Raw genomic sequence first — 13,562 nt, 5'->3', positions numbered from 1 at the left:
CCAAGCGCCACTTGGTACATTTTTCATTGTTTTAATAACATGGAAATAGGTCTGTTTTGTTAATGTTTCACCGAGGGCCGGTAAATCAAACATTTCCCCCCGGCGAGCGAGCTGTGCCTCTGGGGGCCATTCGTCAGCCAGCGCGTCGTGTGCTGGGAGCCCCCCGACGGCTCACTCCACGCTGGGAGATGATTAAAGACGCTCCCCGGCAGATACGTCTGAATCCTCCTGATCCGCTGGGTTTTTTCCTGATCCGATACGTCTTGCCTCCACCATAAAGTCCTAGTGAGACTCGAGGTATTATCCACGCTTTAGTCTTCTGGAGATGCCAGGGGGGGAGAGTGTCGGTATAGCCCGCAGCCTAGATGTTCCCGTCAGAGCTGACTGTTATGTCCACAGTTAGCTAAGAGCAAAAGGCTGTTCAGGGCTATTACCCGGCCATAAAAACGAAGCCAGGGATTGTGGGGAGTGGGGTCACGTCTCTCGGCGGCGGGACGGTGGAGAGACGCCCACTCGTCAGGGAGAATGATTTCCCCGCTTAATGACATGCAGATGAGTGCGCTCCGCACGACGTAAATCACGTTTTAACGGCAGGAGGGACCCGGCGCGCGGGTTTTTTTTACGGCAGCCATTTCGTCTCCCGTTTATTGGCCTCGCTCTATTAGTGCGTGGAGCGAGGCGAGGTGTGGGCGAGCGAGTTTTTTCCTTTAGACGACATGGCTTGGCCCATTGCTCAGGATCAAGACGCTGCACAGGCACAACGCTTACTTTGATACTATAAAGGTTGCATAAGATGTTTCATGCAGGGGATGGAAATACGGCGAGATACTTATTCAAATAAGCTCACGGTCATGATTTTGTGCGCTCAGTTCGCTGGAATTTGGATTCCTGAGAATTGGAGTGCAAAAAGTTTCCGGGCGGTCTTCGCGATTAGAAAAACGGCAGTCGGCACAGCTCAAACAGTGGTCCTGTGATGTGATGTACAGAGGCAGTGGTCCCCGGCTGAACCGGAGGAGCTGGAAACCTCCTGGCTGCTTTGGTTGGCGCTGCCTTCACTTCATTATCTACTCCGTTCTTTGCGGGCGGATTGGACCCCGGGGCGCCGCTCTCTCCACTGTCTCCACTGGTGTCCCCCAGGGGAAAGACTCTTGTGAGAGACAAAGAGTTTTAAAGTAACATAGCTTGGCTGAAGTTCACCAGGGCCGACGGTGGTTACTGTGTAGAGGAGGCTTTTGGTTAGCGCCATGGCAACGGAGCCATTGAAGTATTCCCTGCTTAGTTAGTATAATATCCAATGATCCAGGGGGGATTCGGATTCAATAGAGCGAGTTGAGGAGTTATCAAAAGGCTAACTGTTTGGAAGCTGAACCAAACCCTATTTGGGCGTTCTTTTGCAAAACGTTGAGTCACCAAGTTGTTGTGTTGGGCAGCAGTAAGGGCTTGCAGATGGGGAGTTGTCATTTTGGATTCACCTTGATCGCCCCAGATTATAGACTGATATTTTGAGCTGTTCTTCAGAGCTAGCCGGTTGTTTTTCGATTTGCATCAGAAGGAGTAGCCGAAAAGACCACACTCTTTTATTTTCACATTCAATTTGGTTTCATTTGAGTCTTATTGAAGTTGAATGTCTCTTTCATCCCCTTTTGTAGTCTCGCCCAAGGGTTTGGCCTGCCATTGGTGTGACCCTGCGCTAAGTTATCGTTAAGCTTTTCTTCTTTCCCCCAACAACTTCTACAATACCTTGATACATTTCTGTTGTTCCTTATGTGTGCTATATTTGTATGTGTATGTGTGTGTGTGTTTAATATTCATGTGAGTCTAACGCGCACATCCCTTTCAAGAGTAGAAAAACAAAGTCACTCTTTGACATAGTCAGCCAAGCCATTCCTTCAGAAATCTGCCGCATAAGTCGTCCGTGTTCGGCGTCGCCTGCCAATGTGCTAACGTATTTTCATTGGCATGCGGATACATTGATGTATTTAAACCGCTTGTTTGAGCCTTTGGAATGGGAACTGCTAGCAAGCGCATACAGTCGTCCCGATGAAAGCACACTGTACACAAACGTACGGCACCAGAAGGAATATCTGTTGGCACGGGTCTGGAAAGCAATCACAGGAATCCCGAGTAGAACGACAAAACAAGACAAATACGCTGAATGAAAAAACAGGCAGAGCAATGTCTAGATTCCACTTCTCCTTTCAGTGGCTGTGTGGAGCCGATCCCGTACCCTGTTATTCTTCAGAATCGCTGTGAAAATTAGACCCAAGCAATTCAGCATTTCGACTGCGCCTTAAAATCCCCAGCTGAACGCGGGGGTATTTCTGTTGCGCCCCCATCCTCGCGAGCCCACGCTGGTTCTTGCATTCTAATGAATATTTCTCCCCGTCTTAGACGGCGTATCCTGCTTAGAGCGGTTGTTCTCGGGCTCGGTCCGTGGCAGGGGACGAGAGAGGGGCGCGGTGGGGTGTGTGTGTGTGTGTGTGTGTGTGTGTGTGTACCACCTGGTGTTTGATCCAGTGCTCAGTGTTAGCTAGCTGCTTTGTCTGAGTCACCCGAGGCTACTCTCTAGCTAGCTCACACCGCACAGGTGTGTTCATTCTCCCTCATCAAAAGAGCAGCGAACTCTGCAGGCTCTCTATGTGTGCGTGCGTGCGTGCGTGCATTGGGGGGTGTGCGCCTGTGTGCACACATACACCTGCATGCATGTATGAAGTGCACGTGTGCAGCAGTTGAAAGAGGGCATGCCAGAACAGAGCAGAGAACTTTGTGGACAAAAAGGGGAATATTGGGTCTAAACCTGAAGGAAGAGCATAGCCCTGGAGGGACATGAGGAGAAAACCATTAATGTCTGGGCCCCTTTGACTTAATCATTCTCCCCATTAAAGGATTAAAAGACACAAGACACAATGCAGAGAGTTGCAGAGCAGATGTTCAGCACCAGCATATCTTCTTCAGACCTCATTCTTTGAATTTGTCGTCTTTGTGTCTCATTTGATCCGGCAGCTTTGAACATGACATGGTTCAGAGTAACCTTTGACGTATAGGTGCATAATACCCTCACACACGTACATCTAGGTGCGCGTGCGCGCACACACACACACACACACACACACACACACACACACACACACACACACACACACACACACACACACACACACACACACACACACACACGATAACACAAAAACACAAACATGCAAACACACACTCAACCAAACTCTCTTACCTACTTAACACCTGGACACACACACACACACACACACACACACAAATACACACAACCAAACACAATGGTACACAATATCCATGCACACGTACGTACCCTAAGACCTGGACACACACACACACACACACACACACACACCCTCCCACCCAGCCGGGCCCTGACTGCTGTGGCTGTTCCCCAGGGTCCATGGTGAACGGCTGGGGCTCTGCGTCGGAGGACGAGCGTAACTTCTCCAGCCACAGGTCCAGCTACGGCAGCTCCTCCGACGGCTCCATCTTCACGCAGTGCAGCTTCGCCCAGGCCCTGGTGGCAGCCGCCGACAAGGCCGGCTACCAGCTGGAGGGCACCAGCCTGAGCAAGAGAGGTGTGCGGCCTAGAACCCAGAACCTGCACCCCCCCGCGGAGGATGGAGACTCTCCGACGGCTGCTCGCTCCTCCTCCTCCTCTTCTCCTGCTTGCCTTTTGGCTGTGGCCCCCCGTTCTCTCGCCCTGAGCGCAGTACAAACCCCGACCCTGACGCAGACCCCGGTAGAGCGTCTGCTTCCATGGTGGATGAAGACCTCCGCCGCTCTGCTGTGATCGCTCCTTCTCTTTCGCTCTCTTCTTCTACTTCTTCTGGTCTTCATGGATGATGGCTCTTCTTCTGCTCAGGGGGGAGGGGGGGTGGGGGGGTTTGTGTTCTCGCTCGCTGCATGCCCGTGCTCCGGGTTGTGTCCAGTCCGAGGGGACGGACAGGAGGTTCTTGTCTGAGGTTCCTAGGCATCGCTCTCTTCTTCCTTGGTTCTCAGCTCTCCGCTGCACTGCTCTGCGATCTCTGGCTTCCTGTGGGGTTAATGGAGCGGTGCTTTGGCTAAGACCAGACCCAACCTAGGGTCTGTCTCTCAGGCTTTTAACACTGTGTGCGGCTTTTGATGCCTTTGACGCTTTCACCTTGATTCTTCCTGAATGTTGTTTTGGGGGTTTACTTATGAATTGAACTGTCCTTTTTCGGCCTATATGCTCTTTCGCTTTTGCTCCACTTTATCTGACACGTCGTCATCATATCTATAAACCCAAACCAGGCATCTTACGTGTGTGTGTCTCTCTCTCTCTCTCTCTCTCTCTCTCTCTCTCTCTCTCTCTCTCTCTCTCTCTCTCTCTCTCTCTCTCTCTCTCTCTCTCTCTCTCTCTCTCTCTCTCTCTCTCTCTCTCTCTCTCTCTCTCTCTCTCTCTCTCTCTCTCTCTCTCTCTCTCTCTCGCCCTCCCTCTCTCGCCCTCCCTCTCTCTCTCTCTCTCTCTCTCTCTCTCTCTCTCTCTCTCTCTCTCGCCCTCCCTCTCTCTCTCTCTCTCTCTCTCTCTCCCCCCCCCCTCTCTCTCTCTCTCTCTCTCTCTCTCTCTCTCTCCCTGAAGGTAAAGGCTTACAGTCCCACCGGCCGCGGCCCAGCAGTCCCTTCTCGACCGACGGCAGCACGGTGGGAACACACAGCCTGGGGCACCAGAGGGCCGCACGCCCCACCCGGAAGCCCCGCGCCCAGGGCACGGCGCCCCACCGGAGGGACCCCGCTGCAGACGGTGAGCCCCCCCCCGGGACCACCCGTGATCGAATATCAACAACAACAACTGCTTGTCGTCGACTTGCTGTCTCGGTCACAGCGTTGAGAAAGGTTCACAATGCAGACCTTTCGGAGAATGTAGATGGTAAAACATAGGTTTTATGTTTTATGATTTCATTGACGCTGTTATATTGTGGTACGCAAGCTGTGAAGAACGAATGTAACGCCGAACGTAGAGCGTTTATAGCAGAACAGCCACAAGGTGAATGGTCTGTGAAGCAGTGCACCTAGACAGATTCCTTGTGTGCTGAATTCCCCGTGTGTACCTTCCCCGTGTGCTTACTTACTTATCGGCTGATTCTGACCCTGAAAGATAACTGCAAGAGCGCATGGCAACAGCAGCCTCAAACAAAGGCCCCTCCACCCTGGTTCAGCTGACACCAAGAGGCCCGTGTCTGTGCGTGATGTCTTCCCCAGCTTACCATCCACCGTCCTTTCCCCCCCCCCCCCCCCCCCCCCCCCTCCTTAGACCTACCTCCTCCACCGGAGCCCCCGCCATGCCTCCCCCAGGGGCCCGGGCGGATCCAAGGGGGCCGCAGCGTGGGCGCCCCGGGCGAGAGGAAGGCCTCGTCCCTGGAGCGCCAGCCCATGTCGGGCCCCCTGGCCGGGCAGGAGGAGCCGAAGGCACGCTCCACCCTGGACCACCACCACCTCCACCACCACCGCCAGCCCAGCGACCGGCTGGGAGGCTCCATGGAGCGGGCGGAGGACGGGCGCAGGGGCCTGAAAACAGGTATGGGGGAGGAGGGTGGAGGGCTGGTTCAGGGCGGAGGCAGAGATGTTTGTAGGCTGCTTCATCGCACTTCATCAGAGGGGAAGTGTCTGGATCACCCGTTCTTTGTTCCTCCTCAAGGTTCCTCAAACCTTGAGGAACATTGAAACCTTGAGTAGCAGGCGATGAGGAAGAGGAGGACTCTCGGACTAGAAAAAGGCCGGATAAAGTCTTGTTATTCGATCTTTGTCTGAGAGACGGCAGTCCTTGGGAAAGGCGAAATCTTTCACAACAACATTTTTTTTCTTTTTTCAGAAGCTAAGGCAAAGAAGCTCAAATGTTGCCAGCTTGGAGCCGTTTCCCGGCCAAGTTCTCACACTGGCTGAAGTGCTAAAAGCTGTTCATGTGGCCGGCACAAATGTGCTAACTTCTGCTAATAGCTTCAAAACAGAAAAATAAAACCAGACTTAATTTTTACTTTTCCTTATTTGACCGATCCCCCTTTCCGATTCAAGTCCAAATGTCTGCATTCTATAGAACCAGACAGTGTGCGGTGTCGATACGGACGTGCTGTCAACAACACGACAGCCGTGTTGCCTCCGCCGGCTCCAAGTGTGTGTTTAGGACGTCTCACTCATCTCTCTAGTGAGGGGAGATAGCGGCCATGCTGAGCCCAGACTCTGCTCCCGTGAACAGATTGCACTGTCTGCCACTCGCTGGGGCTTCCAATAAACCCCGCCCCCACCAACCCCCCCACCTCCCTACAGCCAATCAGAGCCCGCTCTGCTCCAAGTGAAACAGGAGGCCTGGGCGGTGGAGATACACACTCTAATCGCCTAAGATTTCCCTTTCTTTCTTCCTTTCTTTCTTTCTCACACAAACAGCCACTCTGAAATCCAAATGTAAACCATGTGGTCCATCTGTGGGCACTTGTGTGTGTGTGTGTGTGTGTGTGTGTGTGTGTGTGTGTGTGTGTGTGTGTGTTTGTGCCACTTAGAAAGCCAGCCCCTTGGAGACACTGGGAGAGTGCATGCAAGCAGAGTACATGAAATACATGCACAGCTGAATACATGCATCTTTGTGTTTGTGTGTGTGTGTGTGTGTGTGTGTGTGTGTGTGTGTGTGTGTGTGTGTGTGTGTGTGTTTGAAAGCACGCGTGTGTGTGCGTGTGCCGCACATGTCTGCATCTTTGTGCGTGTGTACTTGTGTTTAAATGTGAGTTTGTGTGGGTGTGTGTGTGTGTGTGTGTGTTTGAAAGCACGCGTGTGTGTGTGCGTGTGCCGCACATGTCTTCATCTTTGTGCGTGTGTACTTGTGTCTAAATGTGAGTTTGTGTGTGTGTGTGTGTGTGTGTGTGTGTGTGTGTGTGCGCGTGTGCACATCTTAGAACCAATGTGTGAGTGGCCCAGTGTGTGTTACAACTGTTAGCCAACACCTGAGACAGACAGACACCACCTGAGACAGACAGACAGCCGGGCAGGTGCATCATCAGCAGAAACACAACAACCAGTCAACTCCCTTTGTGGTTCCCACAAACCCCCCCCCACCCCTCCACCCAAACACCTCCGTCAAGCCCGGTGCCCTGCCGAGCACCCCCCTACCCCTGCCAGGCAGGAGGGTCTCCATTACAGTCATTAGCCTGGACCACATGGGGGCGCTGTGATGAGGACACACTGCTGGGGGTCAGAGCCCCCCCCCCCCCCTCCCAGAACCCATACTGCCCCTCTGTTGTCCCTCTACCGCCCCCCGTCCCAGCTGGTGGGCGGGGAGGTCCCATGTGTGAGGCGGCGGGGTCCTCTCTGTGGTGCCCTGGCAGTGCCTGCTGTTGTTGGCAGTGCCGCGGTGCAGGTGGCCGGTGGGACAGAGGGACGGCGGCGACACACCGAGCCGCCTCCGTCTGAACAGCCGTTCAGGGGTTAACGCCGTTAACGGGTTAACGCCGTGCGGCCCATGTGCGGAGGGTGTTCGAATCCAATCAAGGAGGTTTCAGACGCGTGTCGCTAAAGACGCCCTCCTCGTTATTGCTTTGGGACGCCCTTTGGGGTTCAAGCCCGGAGCCTTTTGGCCGCGATTCAGACACCCTCGCCGGTCTGGTATCCGCCATGGCCGGGCATTGGGATTGGACCCTAACCCTAACCCTAACCCAGGTCCTTTCGATCGGGAGTCAGACCCCCTCAGCTGCCGCCCCCCTCCTGCTCTTCACGGATCAGTGGTCGTCAAAACCTGAACACAACTTGTGCGCGTGTCTTTCCAGAGGAGGGCTGCCTGCCCTACAGTAAGCCGTGCTTCCCCTCCCCGGGGGGCCACAGTTCGTCGTCGGGCACCGCCTCGTCCAAGGGCTCCACGGGCCCCCGCAAGGGGGAGGGCCCGAGGCAGCCGCAGCAGTGGACGGCCACGGAGCACGCAGAGTTCCTGGGGGCCAACGGACAGGGCCAGTACTGTGGAGAGTTATGTGAGTGGTGGTCTGTCTGTCTGTCCGTCTGTCCGTCTGTCCGTCTGTCCGTCTGTCCGTCCGTCCGTCCGTCTGTCCGTCTGTCCGTCTGTCCGTCTGTCTGTCTGTCTGTCTGTCTGTCTGTCTGTCCGTCCGTCTGTCCGTCTGTCTGTCTGTCTGTCTGTCTGTATATCTATCTTTCTGTCTATCTTTCCATATAGTAGCAGTCATCTAGCCATTCATCTATCTATCTATCTATCTATCTATATAGTATCTATCCATCTATATATATATATATATATATATATATATATATATATATATATATATATATATATATATATCTATGCCGTGCGCTGAGTGTCTTTTCCCTCCCGCTCTCCCCTTCCAGAGTGACCAGCCAGGAGGATGTTGTCATCAGAGGGAGGGAGAGAAAGAGACACCTCGTTAGAAGGTACCCTGAACTTTGACCGCTCCCGTATCCTCTCATGGAGACGGACCCAGGCAGAGGGGAGGGGGCCAGGTCGCAGAACTGTAAATGCGATGTACAGACGCAGACATACTGTGCATCTCACTGTTTCTGTGCTTCGAGAAAATATTTTCCACCTTCCAACGTTATTGTAATTTTCTTTTTTGTTAAAAAAACAACAAACAAAAGGAGAAAAAAAGTAAAACACAACCTCTATACGAGAAACGGTTAATTTGTTAAAGGAACTGCCCTCATTGGAAAAATAACTGAATTATGTTTCCTGTAAATATGTCCTTTTAATTGTCGTTGCATTGCTATGCAAGCCTAATTCAGTTTGAGTTTTTTATTTTCTATTTACAGGTGCAGTTGGGTTTTATCTGGTTATTTGTATTATATGTGAATTGCGTGGCGGTTGTGCCATAAAAAAATAATTGTTTTATAATAATCCATTGTTTGTTAATAGGTATCATTTGATTAATGACCATTACTATTGTTATAATTAATTAATTATTGTTTTTGCACTGCAATTCTTGGTGATAAGCACAAAAAACATAAAACTCCTGCTGACATGAAGAACCGGAGATGATATGTGAAGAGGAGTGTTCTGTACTGTAAAGTAAAGAGAGATGAGAATATATACTAATGTACAGAGATATATTAACGGCCCGGGCATTGCTCATGGACAGCAACAGATGGAAGGCTCATGCCCAGAGTTTGGGCCAGTTGGCTTGTATTCAGTAGGTGTGGGCTTACTATAAGGTAGAGATCCTTAAAGGGGAGGTTCGTTGCTGATTTATTGTTTCTTTGTTTTTGATAGGCTGGAATGAAATGCACACGGAGGTTCACTGTATTGGGGTGATCTTGTGATTCTCGTTGATTAAGGAATTTCCTCCAAACCGAGAGAAGGGTTAAAATCGGAGATATACAAGCAGTCTTCTAATGTTTTTTGGAGGGTCTTCAGTCATTGTCTTGTCATTAACGCAGATTTGGGATGGGGGGTTATTGTGATTATTGTCTTTTTTTTCTAACCATGTTTTATTTAATTGTATTATTTTCCCTCTCATGTGGATGTTTCACCCTGGTTACTATACTATACAATTGTCGCTTGGCTCCTAACCTATACCTATCCTAACCTAAGGAGCAGCTGAAACTATGGGAGACTGAGAGGAGAAATATGAGATTACAAAATACATCTGTCCACGACACAACTGCAGTTGGCCTCAAGATGTCGGCCATTTGTTTTGGTGAGGTTGTTGTATGTAAGAGTACCTTAGAGATAATTCTGGAAGAAGTTCCGAAGGAGATAATTTATTGGTTTACATTGGTCCTGTTTTTTGTGGTTTTCATTTTGTGTTATTTCTTTCTCTCAATGTTCGACATTGTTTGCTATTTTGGAGCACTTAATTCGTTTTGATTTTCAGTTTTTTTTTTAAATTCCCTTACTTCGAGAAAAACATTCGGCATACATAACACCGGCCTGGTCAGGTGAAAGTGCTGGTATTTTATCATTATTCGATTAAATCAGAAGACTGTGATGTGGTACCTCAATTCGACTATTAGCACGTAGCGGTTGGCCATCTATTCAGCGTCGGTCGACCCTCCGACCTGGAGAAGAGCGAAGGGCAAAGTGAATGAGGCGGGATAGCGTGGCTTTCTGCAGAGACGCCGATAGCTTCTCAAGCAGACAGGAGTGGTTGTTATGGAGATAAGCCTTGTGGTGGAGCCAGCAGGTCTCACTGCCTTGTCCTCTAAAGCCACAGACAGGAGCCCTCTACTTCCTGTCTCACCCCTCCTCCCCCCCTCCCACTGTAAAACACCTCTCTGCCCCCCCACGTACGATGGATCTCACCCTCTTGTCCGCCATGTTCTAAAAACGATGTCCCTATTGTGGTGTTTTTTTTTTAGTTTTTGTTTTGCGTTTAATTTGTTAAAATAATGCCTTTTATGGACTCAAACACACGAAATCGCTGCTTAATGTAACATTTTTGGATGAGGAAAATGTCTTCTTTTGTTTTAAAGTGTTTTTGACGGTTGGAAGGACGAAGGTTGTCAATGTCGCTATTGTACTGTTGTCTTCATCCCTGTCCCATCCCGTCACCAGCCAGAGTTCTGGACATGAGGTGCAAAGAGTATCTCAGGTTATTTTGCATTTTGGTGATGTTTGTGTGTGTGTGTGTGTGTGTGTGTGTGTGTGTGTGTGTGTGTGTATGTATATACATATATATATATATAAATATCTGTGTATATATCCATATGCATCTCCTAACTCGGTCACGCCGTTTCAGTTCCATCGCTGAAAACAATCCCCAACTGTCGCGTCCTATACTGTTGTCCGCCATTTTGAATTTTCAACAATTTTTTTATTTTTTCTTATTCCAACTATTAACGTGCTGGACCATCCAACTTAAAAAACAAGATGTCAGTGACAGAACATACCAAATTAATATTGATATTTCCAGCGTCAAAGGCGTTTTTCGTGTCTCTTAAATACTCATGTTCTCTTTTTTTTTTTCCTTTTCTTTTGGAATCACAGTGTCGTTGTTTTTGTATTTATTAAAAATGATAATAAAGGTATATTGTGAAATATGCATAAAGATTTGTGGACTATAAAATGACTTTTTTTTTTTTTGTTCCTTGTAAAGAGTGTTATGTGAGTAAAGAGTTGGGGGTCCCGAACGGTGGTCAGCTTGGCGACAGAAAGATTCCATGGTTTTCCAGAAGGTTCCGAGTCACTCTTTGTCATGCATGTTTACCACGCTGCTTCTCTCATGTCAAAACTTAACCGACTAAAAGTCCTTTCTGGAACACAAGGAGCAAAAAAATCAAATAAACGCTCACCAGTTTTGCTTGTCGAGACAACAGAAAAAAAATGAAACTTTTATTTTGGCAAGGATGGAAAAGTACTTTGGCCTTTCCGCTCTTTCTCTCTCTCTCTCTCTCTCTCTCTTCCTCCCTCTCTCTTCCTCCCCCTCTCTCTCTCTCTCTCTCTGTTGTTCCTTTGTTCTCAATATTGTTGGTTCTTTGTAGCCTAATCTGTGTGTCGCCTTTTTGCTATAAAAGTGGATTAAAAAAAGAAGAAAAAAAGTTGTTGGGTGACGTCTTTCTGTACAGTGAAGGGACGAGGCGAAGGCTCCCTGCTCCTATGCCATTTCTACATACTGCTCTTTTCTTTCTGTAAAGAGAACAACTTTACTGTATTCACTTGCATGTCCTTGTCCAAGAGAAAACGTGGATTGAGAAAATAAACTTTTACAGTGTCATTCCTCATGTCCTGTAAGATAAAGTCATGTTCTTTCTTTTCTTGTACCTGGATCACTATCAAATAAAAAAATATTTTTGAAAAATTAAGAAAACGCCTAATACTCTGTGACTAAAGAATAGGGAATTGGAAAAAAAATCCCTACGGTGCTGAGTACAATCACATCTTTTCTTAGGAGATTGAATTTTCCCACAATCATCTCCATTATTGGACAGATAGAGCTCTACCGCACAGCGTATTCAGTTATAATTCAGCGCTCATTGGATTAATAGATAACAAAGTGGAACACTCTGTAAACAGACCTAGCCTGGTTGAGATATGTGTTTGTGCGTGACAACTGTAAACATGCAAGGGTGTATTTGTCAATGTGTGAAATAGTTCCTGACTCAACTGTGCTTTTTATGTCAAATCAATCCCTAGCTCTCTCCTTCTCGAGCACTGGCTTCAAACACAAACTATAATCTCCTGATCCCTTTGACAGGCAGCCTGCTTTCATGTGCTTTCACATGAAAGCTGCCGGAAAGTAAGTTGGAAGAAAATGTAAAATATGAAAATGCAGATTAAAAAACAAAACAGTTTGGAACTGGATCAACAGCTTGTATAAATACATGGTTTTCATGTTGTTGGTTGAAAGCTTATTTTCCTAGCTTTTTTTCTTAGAATCCTAGCTTAGCTTTCATTAAATGTTATTTTTACTTGTGAAAGTGGGTATTTTGTCATGCCGTTTCGCATTATGTTACGTTGGTAAACTATTTTAGAAGACTTTGTAACATAATTATCAGTGTTGCTGTTTGACATATCTAAGCTAAGCTTAACCTATTGGCATAGGGAGACCCTGATAAATGTACGGTAGTAAGCAATTAAGCCATGTTCAAATATTTGAATCATTTTACTTTACTCCTTCACATGCTCTCTTTCTCATGAAATATATTCCAACAGTTGAGATTGTGTTGATATCCTCTCATTCTTCTCTTTCTGCTTCTCACAGTCCGTTCCTCTTTTCTGCAATTTCCCGCCTTTTCTCCCTCACCTTGAAAAAAGTGACCAATGAAAGCTAAGAGAATAAAAGCCATGGATGGGATCTGTTAAACCGTTAAACGACAGAAACCTGCGACCACGGTATTTTTCCAACACGGGCAGACCTTCACGGTGATATAAGATGTGCTAACTCAGGGGGGGAGAAGAAAAAAAAGCTGTTGGGCAAATCTTTGGCGTCCATATTTATGGCAGAGGTTCCGCCATCCGTCGTGACCCTTTAAACAAACCAATCCGGGCGGGTGGGTGGGGGGGCTTATTTTCACACCTCTGCCTTTACTGAAGCCTGAGGGGTGGGGGGAGGGACACGCAGGAGTAATGGCTCCCTTCCGCTCTTTGCCAACTAAGCAACTTTCCCGCTCTTTTCCATCCCCATCTTTTATTTCCCATCGTTTGCCAGCCAGCGTTGCTCCACCGCGCCCCATCCCTCACCTCCCCCCCCCGCTTTGAAGTGATGTGTGTTTTGCCGCGGCAGAATTGCTGTGTCTATTTATCTGTGTGATTGTTGCAGGAGTGTGTGTGTGTGTGTGTGTGTGTGTGTTGGTGGTTGTGTGCACATGTGTGTGACAAAGAATGAGGAGGGGATGGGAATGTTTAGCAAGGTGGCAGAAAGAAATAACATCCAGCTCAGCAAATACATATTACATTCACTTATCAGCAATCACCGTGTGTGTGTGTGTGTGCGTGTGTGTGTGTGTGTGTGTGTGTATACATATTTCTTAAAGTTTGTTTATAGCGCATCAGATATTTGTCACGTCTGAGTGTATTTCTGTGTTTGCCTGTGGTATTACAGTGTGGATAAATAGGTTTGTGTGTGTAAGTGTATGTGTGTCCT

The 13,562-nt window shown here is 48.4% G+C and overlaps 1 protein-coding gene across 1 annotated transcript in view; it reads left to right on the top strand.

Moving 5' to 3' along the window:
* Positions 1-10,200, top strand: part of robo2 (roundabout, axon guidance receptor, homolog 2) — a 165,883-nt gene extending 155,683 nt beyond the window's left edge. Inside the window, exons 16-20 of the mRNA XM_079732933.1 lie at positions 3,411-3,593; positions 4,619-4,780; positions 5,291-5,554; positions 7,788-7,985; positions 8,356-10,200. Coding sequence (XP_079589059.1) covers positions 3,411-3,593; positions 4,619-4,780; positions 5,291-5,554; positions 7,788-7,985; positions 8,356-8,357 — 809 coding nt within the window. The 3' untranslated portion in view covers positions 8,358-10,200. The remainder of the gene's footprint in view (positions 1-3,410; positions 3,594-4,618; positions 4,781-5,290; positions 5,555-7,787; positions 7,986-8,355) is intronic.
* Positions 10,201-13,562: the final 3,362 nt, after the last annotated feature.

Source organism: Pollachius pollachius (genome assembly GCF_949987615.1).
Source record: "Pollachius pollachius genome assembly, chromosome: 3".
NCBI classification, from domain to species: domain Eukaryota; kingdom Metazoa; phylum Chordata; class Actinopteri; order Gadiformes; family Gadidae; genus Pollachius; species Pollachius pollachius.
This window is presented reverse-complemented; position numbering and strand designations above follow the sequence as displayed.